The sequence below is a fragment of the Octopus bimaculoides genome, chromosome 6 (assembly GCF_001194135.2).
Source record: "Octopus bimaculoides isolate UCB-OBI-ISO-001 chromosome 6, ASM119413v2, whole genome shotgun sequence".
In the NCBI taxonomy this organism is placed as follows: Eukaryota; Metazoa; Mollusca; class Cephalopoda; order Octopoda; family Octopodidae; genus Octopus; species Octopus bimaculoides.
This window is the reverse complement of record NC_068986.1, coordinates 41331160-41343942: the sequence shown is the minus strand read 5'-3', so window position 1 is coordinate 41343942 and position 12783 is coordinate 41331160. Positions and strand designations below refer to the sequence as shown.

Sequence of the window (12783 nt, the reverse complement as noted above, 5' to 3'; positions counted from 1 at the left end):
ATATATATATATATATATATATATATATATATACGATGGGCTTCTTTCAGTTTCCGTCTACCAAATCCACTCACAAGGCTTTGGTTGGCCCGAGGCTATAGTAGAAGACACTTGCCCAAGGTGCCACGCAGTGGAACTGAACCTGGAACCACGTGGTTGGTAAGCAAGCTACTTACCACACAGCCACTCCTGCACCTAATGTAAATCAAGTCTGTGAAAGAGATTCAGAACTGTTAGAATCAAGGTTTAAAACAAGTTAGAGATGTCAGCAGGCATCCAAGAAACCAAACAGAGTCGTATGTTATATGATTATGTCAATGTGAAAACTGCTTAGAATCACGTGAAGAGAGAGATATGAAAAGTAAAATGATTCCTTGGGAGGAAAGGATATGATTGTAAAGTTAGATTAAGAGATGTCAAATGTTAAAATCAACCAATACAGAGCAACATATTTGTAATTGTTGACATTTCTCAGATTCTCAAAGCTTTGAAAGGACTAACAAACTTTTTATATATTTTGGCACAGTGTATAGGTTATTTAATACTGGAGCAATATAACAGAAACTAACAACAATAATTTTAGCTTATACAAGTCATATGAAGTCAGAAATGCTCAAGAGAGAAGATAAGAGGAAGGTTAATGATTATGCTTTAACACGTGGTGACATACTTAAATGGACATAAAGTTAAATGGTTTCAACAATTGGACTTTGTTGGTAAATCCAGACCAGTGATAACTTATCTACACAATTATTGTCAGCTCAGGTTTAATTTTTTTAGAGGAAAGCATAAAATAGTTCATTCAGCCCCCAAAATTACTTTTATTTATTGTATTGACCTTGGCAAGATTTGATCTCTGAACAACGAGATATTAGACTTGATACTATATAACACCCAGTCTGTTTCTCTAGCATCATTATTATTATTAATAGTAATAAGAAACTTTGCTGTAGCTGAAAGTAGGTAAGCTGGATAATTCTCTTTTGAAAAATATTAAATTATTTGACTAGAATGATGTCTGATTATTTATATCCTGAAGTAGAAAAACTAATAAAGCTATTGACATTTGACTGATAACTGGTCAAGCAAAAATTATTTAACAAAAAAATCCTTCTAGATCTACAAACCATAAACTAAATTCACTGACAGAATAAGTTAGGTTTTGGTCATTTTTGATCATTACCATAACCATTAGTATTAACATCACTTGAATCACAATTAACAATCAATTGCTGCCAACTCAGTTTATATTTGGCCCCAACATTTGAATATAATTCTCAATGGACTTTTCGAGCGAGATCGTTGCCAGTGCCCCTGGACTGGCTCTTGTGTGGGTGGCACATAAAATACACCATTTGAGCGTGGCTGTTGCCAGTACCGCCTGACTGGCCTCGTGTGGTGCGGGTGGCACGTAAAAGCACCCACTACACTCTCAGAGTGGTTGGCATAAGGAAGGGCATCCAGCTGTAGAAACTCTGCCAAATCAGATTGGAGCCTGGTGTAGCCATCCGGTTTCACCAGTCCTCAGTCAAATCGCCCAACCCATGCTAGCATGGAAAGCGGACATTAATCGATGATGATGATGATGAATCAGTGCATTGGATATATTATTTATGACTATGGCTATTTTCTTTTTCTTTTTAGTTCCACCTAAGAGTGCTTCAGATGAATTGCTAGCCAGTAAATGGACACTGTGTAAAACATAACATTCAAATTAAAGCCTTAAACAGCCCCTTTTTAAAGGAACTACTTAAGCAGACTAATATAACAAAATTGCTTATTAAGCTAAATGTGTAAGGAAAAAAAGAAATATATTAGCTATTTCTAGTACAAATTAGTTGTTTTGAAGGACATCATATTAATAGGTAATTAAACTGCTATCAATAAAGCTATAATTAGCCTACGCTATTAATTTTCAGAAGCTAATATTTAAAAAAAAAAGTTTTCTTATTTTAGCACAATGTTTTTTTCATGACCTATCTCTTATAGTGAACATACATTACAAAATAAAATCTGCATCAGTATATATTTTTTCACACTTGCCTGACAGCTTTGTTCAAATGTAATGTTATCCTGAGCTGTCATCAGTGTCTCTATTTCCTATATTTATATCTGACATATTCCATAAATTACTCCTAACCATATCCATAAACATACTGTCCGACATTCATTGTATAGTTTGTACTAACAGTCCATCCCCAGCTCAAAAGGGAATTAAATGCAGAACATTTTAAAGTTGAAATGCTTTTCCTTTACATTATTAAAATTCAACTGATATTTTTAATGTGTGCAGTAGAACAAAACCTATTTCTAACAGGTAAATCTCTCTGATATAATTTCCTTGTTATATAAAACAATGATCCTGATAATGCACATTCACACAGTTCTACAGGAGCTCAGAGGTGGCACTTAGCTTTGGATGCAGTACTGCTGGTAGAGGAGTTGCAAATCTTTATATATGTACATGCATGTGCATGCACACATGCGTTAAATGAGTAGAATGTAAGGAGGTCTATTCCAAGTACATCCAACAGAAGATGTCCTAGAGGTAGCCACTGGACCAGCCATTGAAGTTGACAGTATTATATTTGTAAGGGGAGTTTAAGAATATGAAAACATGGAAGGCAGCTGAAACATCAGGAACAACCATTGAGATGCTTAAAACATCTATCCAGTAAAACATGTCATCAGCTAGTCATTTACATAGTCAACCTGATAGTACAGAGAGGCGTTATACCTAATTATTAGTATAGTGGTATTAATGTCAGCAAATAGAGGAGATGCACTACAGAAAAGCAACAACTTGAAGCATCAAATTAATGGATCAGATTATAAAAATTAATGGCAGAGCTTCAGCATAACTGATTAAAAATAGACTTAGGATGAGACCCAATTTGGTTTTAGATTAGAAAGATATACTGTTAATGCTATTTCTCGAGTGAGACAACTATAAAAGTATTTAGCTAAGAGTAAAACACTATATCTAACACACATCAACATGGAGAAAGTATTTGACTGGGTTCCATGTTCTGTAATGTGATGGTTGCTAAAGAAAACAGCAATAGATAAATGGATTATGAGAGCCATGTAAGACACCATATACAGAGGTGCAGTCATCAAAGTATGAATTATCAATATGTTCAGTGCTAAATTTAACAAATGGGTAGGGTCCATCAGGGCATGGTTGTCTTGTTCACTTAAGTCTTCTGGATCATAACAGAGGAGTTATGACCAACTATGAACGGAAACTTCAGTATGCTGTGGATCTAATTCATGTAGAAGTTTTAGAGAAGAAATTTTGAACATGGAAGCAAAACCTCAAATTGAATAACCTCAAAGTAAAATTTGTAATTACTTAAGTATGAAAAACAGAACTCTTTAACCATTAGGGAAACTGACACACTTGATAAATAGGAAATGAGTAGGTAAGAATTCCATGATCATCCTGTCTCCATCTTATCACTCTAAATCTTGTTTTTCTATCTATTCAATCTCATTATTAACAACAAGCATGTAGCTATCAAACACTGTCTCTTCCATCAATTCTTCATCTATCACCCTTTTGCCCCTATTTCTGTTTCCTCTTGTTATACTTTCTCTTATACCACTCTCTGATTCTAGTTATCTCACTTTCATCAGCCGCTTCTTAATCATGCTGATTTGAATGAATGGAGACAGAGTAGAAGGTTCTCTTTAATTGTGTTGCAGTAGAATGCACTCAGTACACTCTGCAAAGTGATGGACAAATGAACAGCGACAACATAAGGATGACAAGAAAAGCTGTCTAGTGCTAGTGTCATGATAAAATGTACCCAGCACACCGTAAATTAGTGGGTAATTAGGTAGGGTATCCAACCATAAGAAGCCTTGCCAAAAATGGAATGTACAAGTGAGACATGTTCTCTAACCTATTTTTGATGGCAGGAACTTCATAGTAAGACTGTGGTGAATCCATCAAGCAAATGCCAGCATAAGCAATGGATATAAAGCAATGATGATGAACAAATAAGATTTAGATATTTCCACACACGCACACACAATATATACTTGCATTTATGATCTTTTCCAGTGAAGAACATAATTGAATACCGACTAATAAATCTAATTTCTGGTCACATGAATTCTCTCCCTTGTCTCTTGAAAGTAATTTTCATTAATGTTGATGGCATTATTTTTATTACAGTCACAATTGCAATTCATCATCATCATTAGGTTGGACAGTTTGACCAGGGCTAGCAAGCTAGAAGACTGCACCAGACTCCAATCTGATTTGGCATGGTTTCTACGGCTGGATGTCCCTTCTAATGCTAACTGCTTCAAGAGTGTAGGTATCAGCCATGACTGCGATTTTGCTCGGTTTGATGGGGTCTTCTCAAACATGACATAAAATCAAAGATCTTTGTCATTGCCTCTGTGAAGCTCAACGCTCGAAAGGAGCTCAGCCACTTTTTCCTCCGTAAGGCCCAATGCACAAAAGGAGCTCAGCCACTTGGCCTCTGTGAGGCCCAACACTCGCAAAGAGCTCAGCCACTGTGCCTCCACAAGGCCCAACACTCGCAAAGAGCTCAGCCACTGTGCCTCCACAAGGCCCAACACCCGAAAGAAGCTCAGCCACTGTGCCTCCATAAGGCCCAATGCTTGAAAGGCACTTTTTACATGCCACCGGCACAGATGCCAGATATGCAACACCAGCATCAGCCAGAACTATGATTTCACTTGGCTTGACAAGTCTTCTCAAGCACAGCATATCGCCAAAGGTCTCAGTCACCAGTCATTGTCAGGCCCAAAGTTCAAAGATCATGCTTCACCACCTCGTCCCAGGTCTTCCTGGGTCTACCTCTACTACAGTTTCCCTACACAGAGTTCGGCACTTGTTTACACAGATATCCTCATCCATACACATCACATGACCATACCAGCACAGTCATCTCTCTTACACAGTCATCACATCTGATGCCTCTTATGCCTAACTTTTATCTCAAGATGTTTACACTCTGTTGAGCATGCACACTGACATTGCACATCCAACGAAGCATACTGGTTCCATTCCTTTCAAGCTTATGCACGTCCTTGGCTGCCATGTTTCACTGCCATCTAGCATAGTTGTTTACACACAGGCATCCTACAATCTGCCTTCCACTCTGAGAGAGAGGCCCTTTGCTGCTAGCTGAGGTAGGAGCTCTCTGAACTTTGCCCTGACTAATCTTATTTTCACAGCTATGCTCTGGAGCATCTACCTCCGCTACTAACTTAGTCACTTAGACAATGGAAGCTATCTACTACCTCCAGCTAGCTCCACTGGCAGTTAATGGAGCCTATTTTCTGTACATTTTCGGTATTTATTGTACCTATGCATCTTCCACATACAAAAGCTATTTTCCCTGTTAACCTTCCTCTGATATTGTTCCCAACCATATGCACGGTAGCTTGCAATTAACTACATATATTTAAATATACTTTGTTGCTATTATGCAAAAGTGTTTTAAGTCCAAAACGTTGCTTTTTCAGAAAACAAAATAATAGTCTCACCATTTCATAGCAAAACCGTGGTAATCGTACTACACTTTGATTATTTTTGATATCTTAGCATCTGAAGCAGCTCGAGATATGGTAGTTTGACCAAAAGAACCGACTATTGCAAGCAAAAATAAATATTCAAAAAACTGCATTTGGTCAATTTGGACATACGACAATTTAACATAATAGCAATGACTTACATTTAAATGGAGGCGTGTATGCTCACGCGCACACATGCTCACGCACACACATTATATATATATATATATATATATAATGTGTGCGCGTGAGCATACACGCCTCCATTTAAATGCAAGTCATATATATATATATATATATATATATATATATAAGAGCACACAAGTGTAAAAATTTATTTATCTAAGAATTATAAATAAATAATGGTTTAGATTCTTTATGAAAACAGTATTAAATAGCATGTCAGTCAACGAGATTCCATTATGATTTAATTCTCTCAACTAGATTATAATTTTTCAATTTCTAATCCGGAGTTGTTGCATACAAATAAATGTACAACTTTTAATCTTGTTTATATATTTATATATACATTTATTCAGTAGATTACATTTGTATCGCGAGTGACCAAATCAATGACTTACAAATTATATAGGGAGAATCCTTGTGAATATAGATAAAAAAATATTCATGAAATCTTAAACAATCTCATGATTTTTTTGGTCGTATATAAATCCACCTAAATAATAATAGTTTGGAAAGAATCTGGATTGGCATTGACTTACAAACCAACTAAGATTTTCTGTAGAATTCCATTGGATTTTCTTTAAGGTAGTTTCACAACTGGATGTCTTACATGTATAGGAGCATGATCTGTGTTTCCTTACACCAATGTGGCATAACATACACCCCAACACTTGTATAGGATTATCTAGAGTAGAGTTTAAGGCAGTTCAGGGGAATAGAATTAAATCATTATTCCATTCCAGAGTTGAAACCCCAAATAAATACTCCATATATCTATATTGAATCTGTTTTCTTACTGGCATATGAAAGGAGATGTTTGTTTTAATAGCAAGATAATGATCTTAGCAACTCATCAATTATTCACACGTACAAAAAAATAATAGATCACTGTAGCCGATTTTGACCCCATGGATTATAACTCAATGAACCTACCTATTCAACCACACTAATGTTACAACAAACTCAAGATAAAGATCCTTTAATATCAAACATAGTGGAAATTTTTGCTGATACTATTGTGCTTTTTGCAATCTCATTCAATACATAAATCTAATTCCTTGGAATAAGAAGACTAGTATGATTATGCATTTTTTCAACATGCACACATACTCACACATGCGTGTGTGCGTGTGTGTATGTGTGTGTGGGGGGAGAATAAAATAATTTTAAAAAATGATTAGGTAATCAAATTTCTAAAATTGTTTTCTAGATAAATTAGCCAAAGCTAATTTAACTAATGTTAAATAGGTTTTTCTTCCTGTTTAGATTGGAATTAACAATCAGTAAAAACAGATTGTCTCAATAAATAGAAATGCATATTATTTTAGATTGTATTCATTGATATTGCTTAAATGCATATCTGATAAAGTCTCTCAAAAAAATAATAAATAAATAAAAAAATAAAAACAACTCTAGTTGGATAGATTGCTATGTCTCATATCAGTTACTTTCAGAAATTCAAGTATTGAACTAAAGAATTTTTCATAATCCAAAGGTTTTTCTCTCCATTTACACTTACTATATTTATTTCGAAGTAATGCGATTGGAATTTTCCTGTAGTTTGTAATAGTTGGTATAACTCATACCAACTTTGATAGTAAGTAACTGGCTGTAAAATTGACAATTGAGGATAGTCTCTGACTATCTTCATCTTATTTGCTGAATTAATTTCCAAACAATACCCATTTAATCCTTGATATGTATGTCTATATTTCTGTCCTTCAATAACTAGTCAATATTCTGATCCTACCAGTCTGTTAACACACACGCATACACACACAGCAACATACATGTACATTGTTGTAGTCCCTATCACAGAAATTCATGACAAAGTAAATTAAATGACTTCACTAAGGAACAAATACAAGAATATACTACCTGGAAAAAAAGTCTCTTTTCTTCCCTAGCAATAGCGACAGCAGCTATAGAATGTTTTCCTTTATTTCTTTATGAGATTGCAATCCAAGTTGGTATTACAAACAATTGGCATTTTCATAACAAAAACTCCAAATACATTAATGGAACATTTTTAGAATTCTGATTGTCCTCTTTTTTAAATGGACACAAAGAATTGATCTAGACTAACACTTATGAAATACAGAGGCAAATTACAATCATGGAGACATCTGTTCAAGTCAAAATGTTTTTACCACATTTTAACAGTTAAAATGGAAGAAAATACATTACAAAAAAAAAAAAAATCAAAAAGCAAATAGTAAAAATAAAGAAATATCATAAAGGCTTGCATTAAAGTGTGAAGAGGAAACTTAAATCTCTTTACATCTAAGAAGTAGTCCACAATAATATTGGACACACACAAAGTAAAGTCAAATTCTATTTCTTTAATGTAAATATATAAAACATAGAATATTCTATGTAAAAAGTTTGAGGATAGTCTCTGACTATCTTCATCTTGTTTGCTGAACTAATTTCCAAGTAATTTTATTCTATCTATGTATGTCTGTTTCTGCCCTTCAAAAGCAAGTTAATATTCTGACCCTACCAGTCTGTTAACACACACATACACACACAACAATTGTGATTAAATTGTTTCAAGACTAAGATTAAAAGCATCATATAGACCAAAGTGACTATAAAACAGTATTAATACCATTTATTTTAGTTTATAAAAGAAAATTCCAGAGAAAATATTGCAAAAAAAAAAGTCGTTGAATTAATTATGAAATATTAATTATCTACAGTAACATGCAATGTGTTTTGCAAGATTTAGCAAAGAGATGTTTATGAAAACTAAAAGCATGTATACTTTGCATGAGTAAATATATTGTATGTACAAGTACACATGTACTTTTAATTAACAATAGTTTACTTCCTGGACATATCTTTTCATGAATTATAAATATAACCACTTCAAACATAAAACAGATTTTTAAAATATTCTCTCAAATTAGATTAATTGTAATATATATATAAAAAAAAAAGCATTCTTTAACATTGTCAATCAAGAACTTGGTTTGTTGCAGAATGAAAGTTTTCTAGCAAAGCAATATGGTTTCCAACTTAGTATTTTTTCTTTTTTTTGTGGCCATGCTGTCCAAATCCCAAAAGTAAAGATGGCAGTGTCCATATTAAACACTAACAGAAGTGTTTGTGAGGAAGTACATTTTTAGATCTGGCATCATACCATGTTTTAGAAGTTAACACAGAAACATGTGGCATCTATATTAATGGTTTCAGGAAGTTAGTTGAAAGGAAATTTTGGGATGAGATTTGGCATTACACCAAAGGTTGTGAGTTGGGAAGTGGCTTGGTGAGGGACCAGTAGCAATATTTTTAGGTGTATCTTGATATATGTAATTCATATACTGAAGTGCAATGGCTATTTAGGAAAGGTGTCATGTATATATTTCATGTGTTATGTGTTTATTCTACTGCAAATATCACTCAAATTCACTTGCTTTTGATAATTAAACTAAAATTGTATACTGCTTATACTCATTAAATAGTGGTTATTCTCAAGATAGAGTAATCACCATTTGGTTTTAAAGACTAAATCCACGCCAAATTTCATTGTCTATATGTCCAATCAGCTGATCCTGTCAAACTCATCTCCATTGTTTTTAGATATTTAAACACTCAGTTTTTCTGAGTAATTAGTCTGACACTTTCAGCCGTACCTCAGTAACAGTCGTCATCATATCTAATTAACATTAAATTCAGCTATTTGTTAGCCTAGTAACAATTTCATTGACATACAATACTGTTTTTAATGACTTGGTCTGGTTTTTGCAGGCCGTCTAAGATAAGCTGAACAACAGCAACGAAACAATTGTAAATTAACAGTTGCAGGAAAGTCCAGATACCTGATGTTCTGAGGAAACCAGTAAGTGGAGGACCTAGTGAGACAAGTGGACACAAAATGAGTGATAAGAGGAGGAGAGGTGAGTGAGGTTGGAGATTTTGGGCATATGTGGCATGAAACTAGCCAGCTCCAAAGAGTAGAGGCCACTTACAAGGAGACATGTATTTCAAGAAGAAATAGCAGTCACACTTCAACTGAAAAATAATCAGCAAATTACTGTGGCTCAAAATTTATTGAAATAGAACAAAAAGGAAGCTGTTTAGAAACTGAATGTAATCTTATTAATGATATGGTTTTATCTAGAAATGTTATTGTAGTCACATTATACATTTTAAAACTGAGCAGTAAATAACTACATGCAACTAATAACTTACCTCTAAACATCTTCGACTTAGAACTGCTTTTACTTTGTCCTCCAAACATCCCCTACAAGTAAGATGGTGATCAACACAAGATGAACCTTCATCTTCTTTTACAAGTGCTTTGCAAGCTACACAAGCACCTTTCTTTACTGCTCTTTGATTATCCTCTTCTGCCATTACAGAGGCTGGAATCCATGTTCGTGAAGTTAACATGTGCTTCTTTCGAGGGGAGCCATGATCAATTACCGATGTAACATCCGGAGAATTGTTTGGCGATGAAGGATCAGAAGAGTGGCAGAATTTTGTTTTCAGCTTTTGACACATAGCCACAGGGTGTTCACTGATGCCATTCTTTTCTTTAATACAATGATAAATAAGATTTGGATTTGATGAAGAATCTGAACAGCAGGGATCATATTTTGATGACAACATATTAGCTGTCTGGCTACAAGGAGTAATTGTAACACTTGTGTCATTATCTTCTTCTTCTTGAAGTTGTAAACCACTGGCTTTTTGACCAGAACAATTATCCGTAACAGGCTCATCAACATTCCATTTACAAATTCCTGAGTTTTGGGGCAAGACATTCTCTTCTTTTTTCATGATCACTTTATTCTCAGTGTTGTCAAAATTAGTCCTAAAATCCATACGAGATTCAGAATTTTCCTCTTTGTCTGGTATGCATTTATCACAAACACTCAGTTCATGAGTACAAGGCTCACCATCATTTTCCATTGGAGTCTCAATTCTTGGGGAAACATCAACAACCATTACTGGCTTTGACTGAGTTTTATTGTGTTCTTCCACCGAGAGAGAAAGACCAAAGTTATTACCAATGCTTAAAGATCCAAGTGAGTCACGGGGCTTTATAACAAGCTGATCTGTGGGATCATTATCGTCATTGTAGATTTGACTGGAACGCTGACAGAAGTCTGCAAGTTTAATTGAGGAAATAGTACTTATATCTTGTACATCATCTTCATCCATTTCACAGTGCTGTTCTTCATTTAAATGAACAACTTTGGCACTGTCATTTTCTGCTTCTTTAGATGTTGTACAATCTATGGTAATGGGTTCTGAAGAAGATTTGTACTGTGATACAAAGATAACATCTCCGTCATTTGTATCATCTAAGCCTTCTGAGCCAATAATTACCACTTCATCAGAATCGGAATCTAGAAAGAAAGAGAAAATAAAGTTAAAATTGTGAAATAAGAAAGAGATAGAAAGCGAAAACAAAATTAATATAAGCATAACAATATTGTTTAAATTAAGGGAGTAAGTAAATAAATAAAGCCAAACAATCCTTATGTAAGAATAGTTATAGTTCTTGGATATAAAAGAGTTTCTTTAAAGAAACAAAATAGCTATAACAATACCATACCATTTCTCTTCTAGCATTTTCATCCTTAAAGCAGGATTGCAGAAATAATTAAGCAAATTATGTTAGACAGGTTTCATATTCTGAAGTCAGTCAGTACACAGCCAAATCTTTCTTTGGTTTGAAGATGGTGGAATGTGAAGGACAAATATAGCAGCAATTGAAACTGTAACATTGCAAATGTTGATCAGACAGGCAGATGTTCTAATAAACAAGTTCACCTCATTCCCACTTCACACAATACTTGAAAAAAAATTACATACAATAAAAATTAATCAAGGAAAAATTATGGTAAAATAAAAATTATAATTAAAAAAAAATACTATGTTGAATGAGTGTATATGTATAAATTGAGTTATGCACGAATAATTAGAATAGCTAAATAAAACAGAACATATATGCAGAATACACACACATGCATGCACAATCTGAACCATGAATTGAGAGGAATGGGAAAAATGAATCAGTGAGCATTTCAGCCTTCTCACTGCCATTACCACCACCTCATAGCCAGAGGAAGGTGTTGAAAATAGTCATGTAAGAGCTAATTGCATTTCATACCAATAAACAACCTTCCATCACCATCATCTATTCCACTCACCCCCACTTCCAATCTGCAGAAAAAAGGAAAATTCAATTAAATTCTTAAAAATAATTAACAGAAAACTTCACAAATATATGCCTGCAATCATGAAGATTCCATTTTTATTTCCTCAAATTACTAATATTTTCAAATGATGGAAACATATTTTGACAATGATGAGCTTGCATTGTTCTGCACTAAACGAATGAAAATAATAATTTTTGTCATCTGAAAATCTCCCCACTTTTCTCTCTCTCTCTCTCTCTCTCTCTCTCTCATATAAACACACATTTTATATAATATTCTCTCTTATATCATTTTAGAATAACTTTTGCTGTTTCAAATAGATTTAGAGAACAGCCAAACAACATTTTTTTCTACTTCCATTAGCTACTTTCAGATAAAGAACTGCAGCAACCTACGTCAACACTGCATTGAACTTAACAGTCAAGTGTGCGCTATTAATATCTTACCACAAGCATTGATTTCTGCTTATAATAATAATAATAATAATAATAATAATAATAATAATAATAATAATAATAATTCATCACAATGGTCCAATCAACATTGCTATAAATAAGTACCATAGGTAGGTAAAGTTCACCATTGTATATTCTTGTGCAGGGTGTAACTGAGGAGAGCCATGTCAGCATACAATGGTGAGCTCAAATTGTCCATAGGGCAAAATCTAGAAAAAAAAGCTATTAATCCCATCCAATATGTAAAATGTTCCGCCATTTTCTTTTTTTACATTTTTTTGGGTGGTGGTGGTGAATACTGGGATTAACTCAACTATACTATATCTTCCAGTAACAATAAATAGAAATATGTGTGTGTGTGTGTATGTATATATATATATATATATATATATATATATATATATATATATATA

General features: G+C 33.9%; 1 protein-coding gene across 6 annotated transcripts in view; it reads right to left on the bottom strand.

Moving 5' to 3' along the window:
* The window catches only part of LOC106882913 (uncharacterized), a 168593-nt gene that overhangs the window by 31926 nt on the left and 123884 nt on the right, over window positions 1-12783 (bottom strand). For 5 of the 6 annotated variants that reach the window (XM_052968694.1, XM_052968693.1, XM_052968696.1 and 2 more), the window contains one exon: window positions 9937-11099. In XM_052968694.1, the coding sequence (XP_052824654.1) occupies window positions 9937-11099 (1163 nt within the window). Of the gene's footprint in view, window positions 1-9936; window positions 11100-11308; window positions 11558-12783 lie in introns of those variants that run through there. The other variant, XM_014933743.2, reaches the window with a different exon arrangement.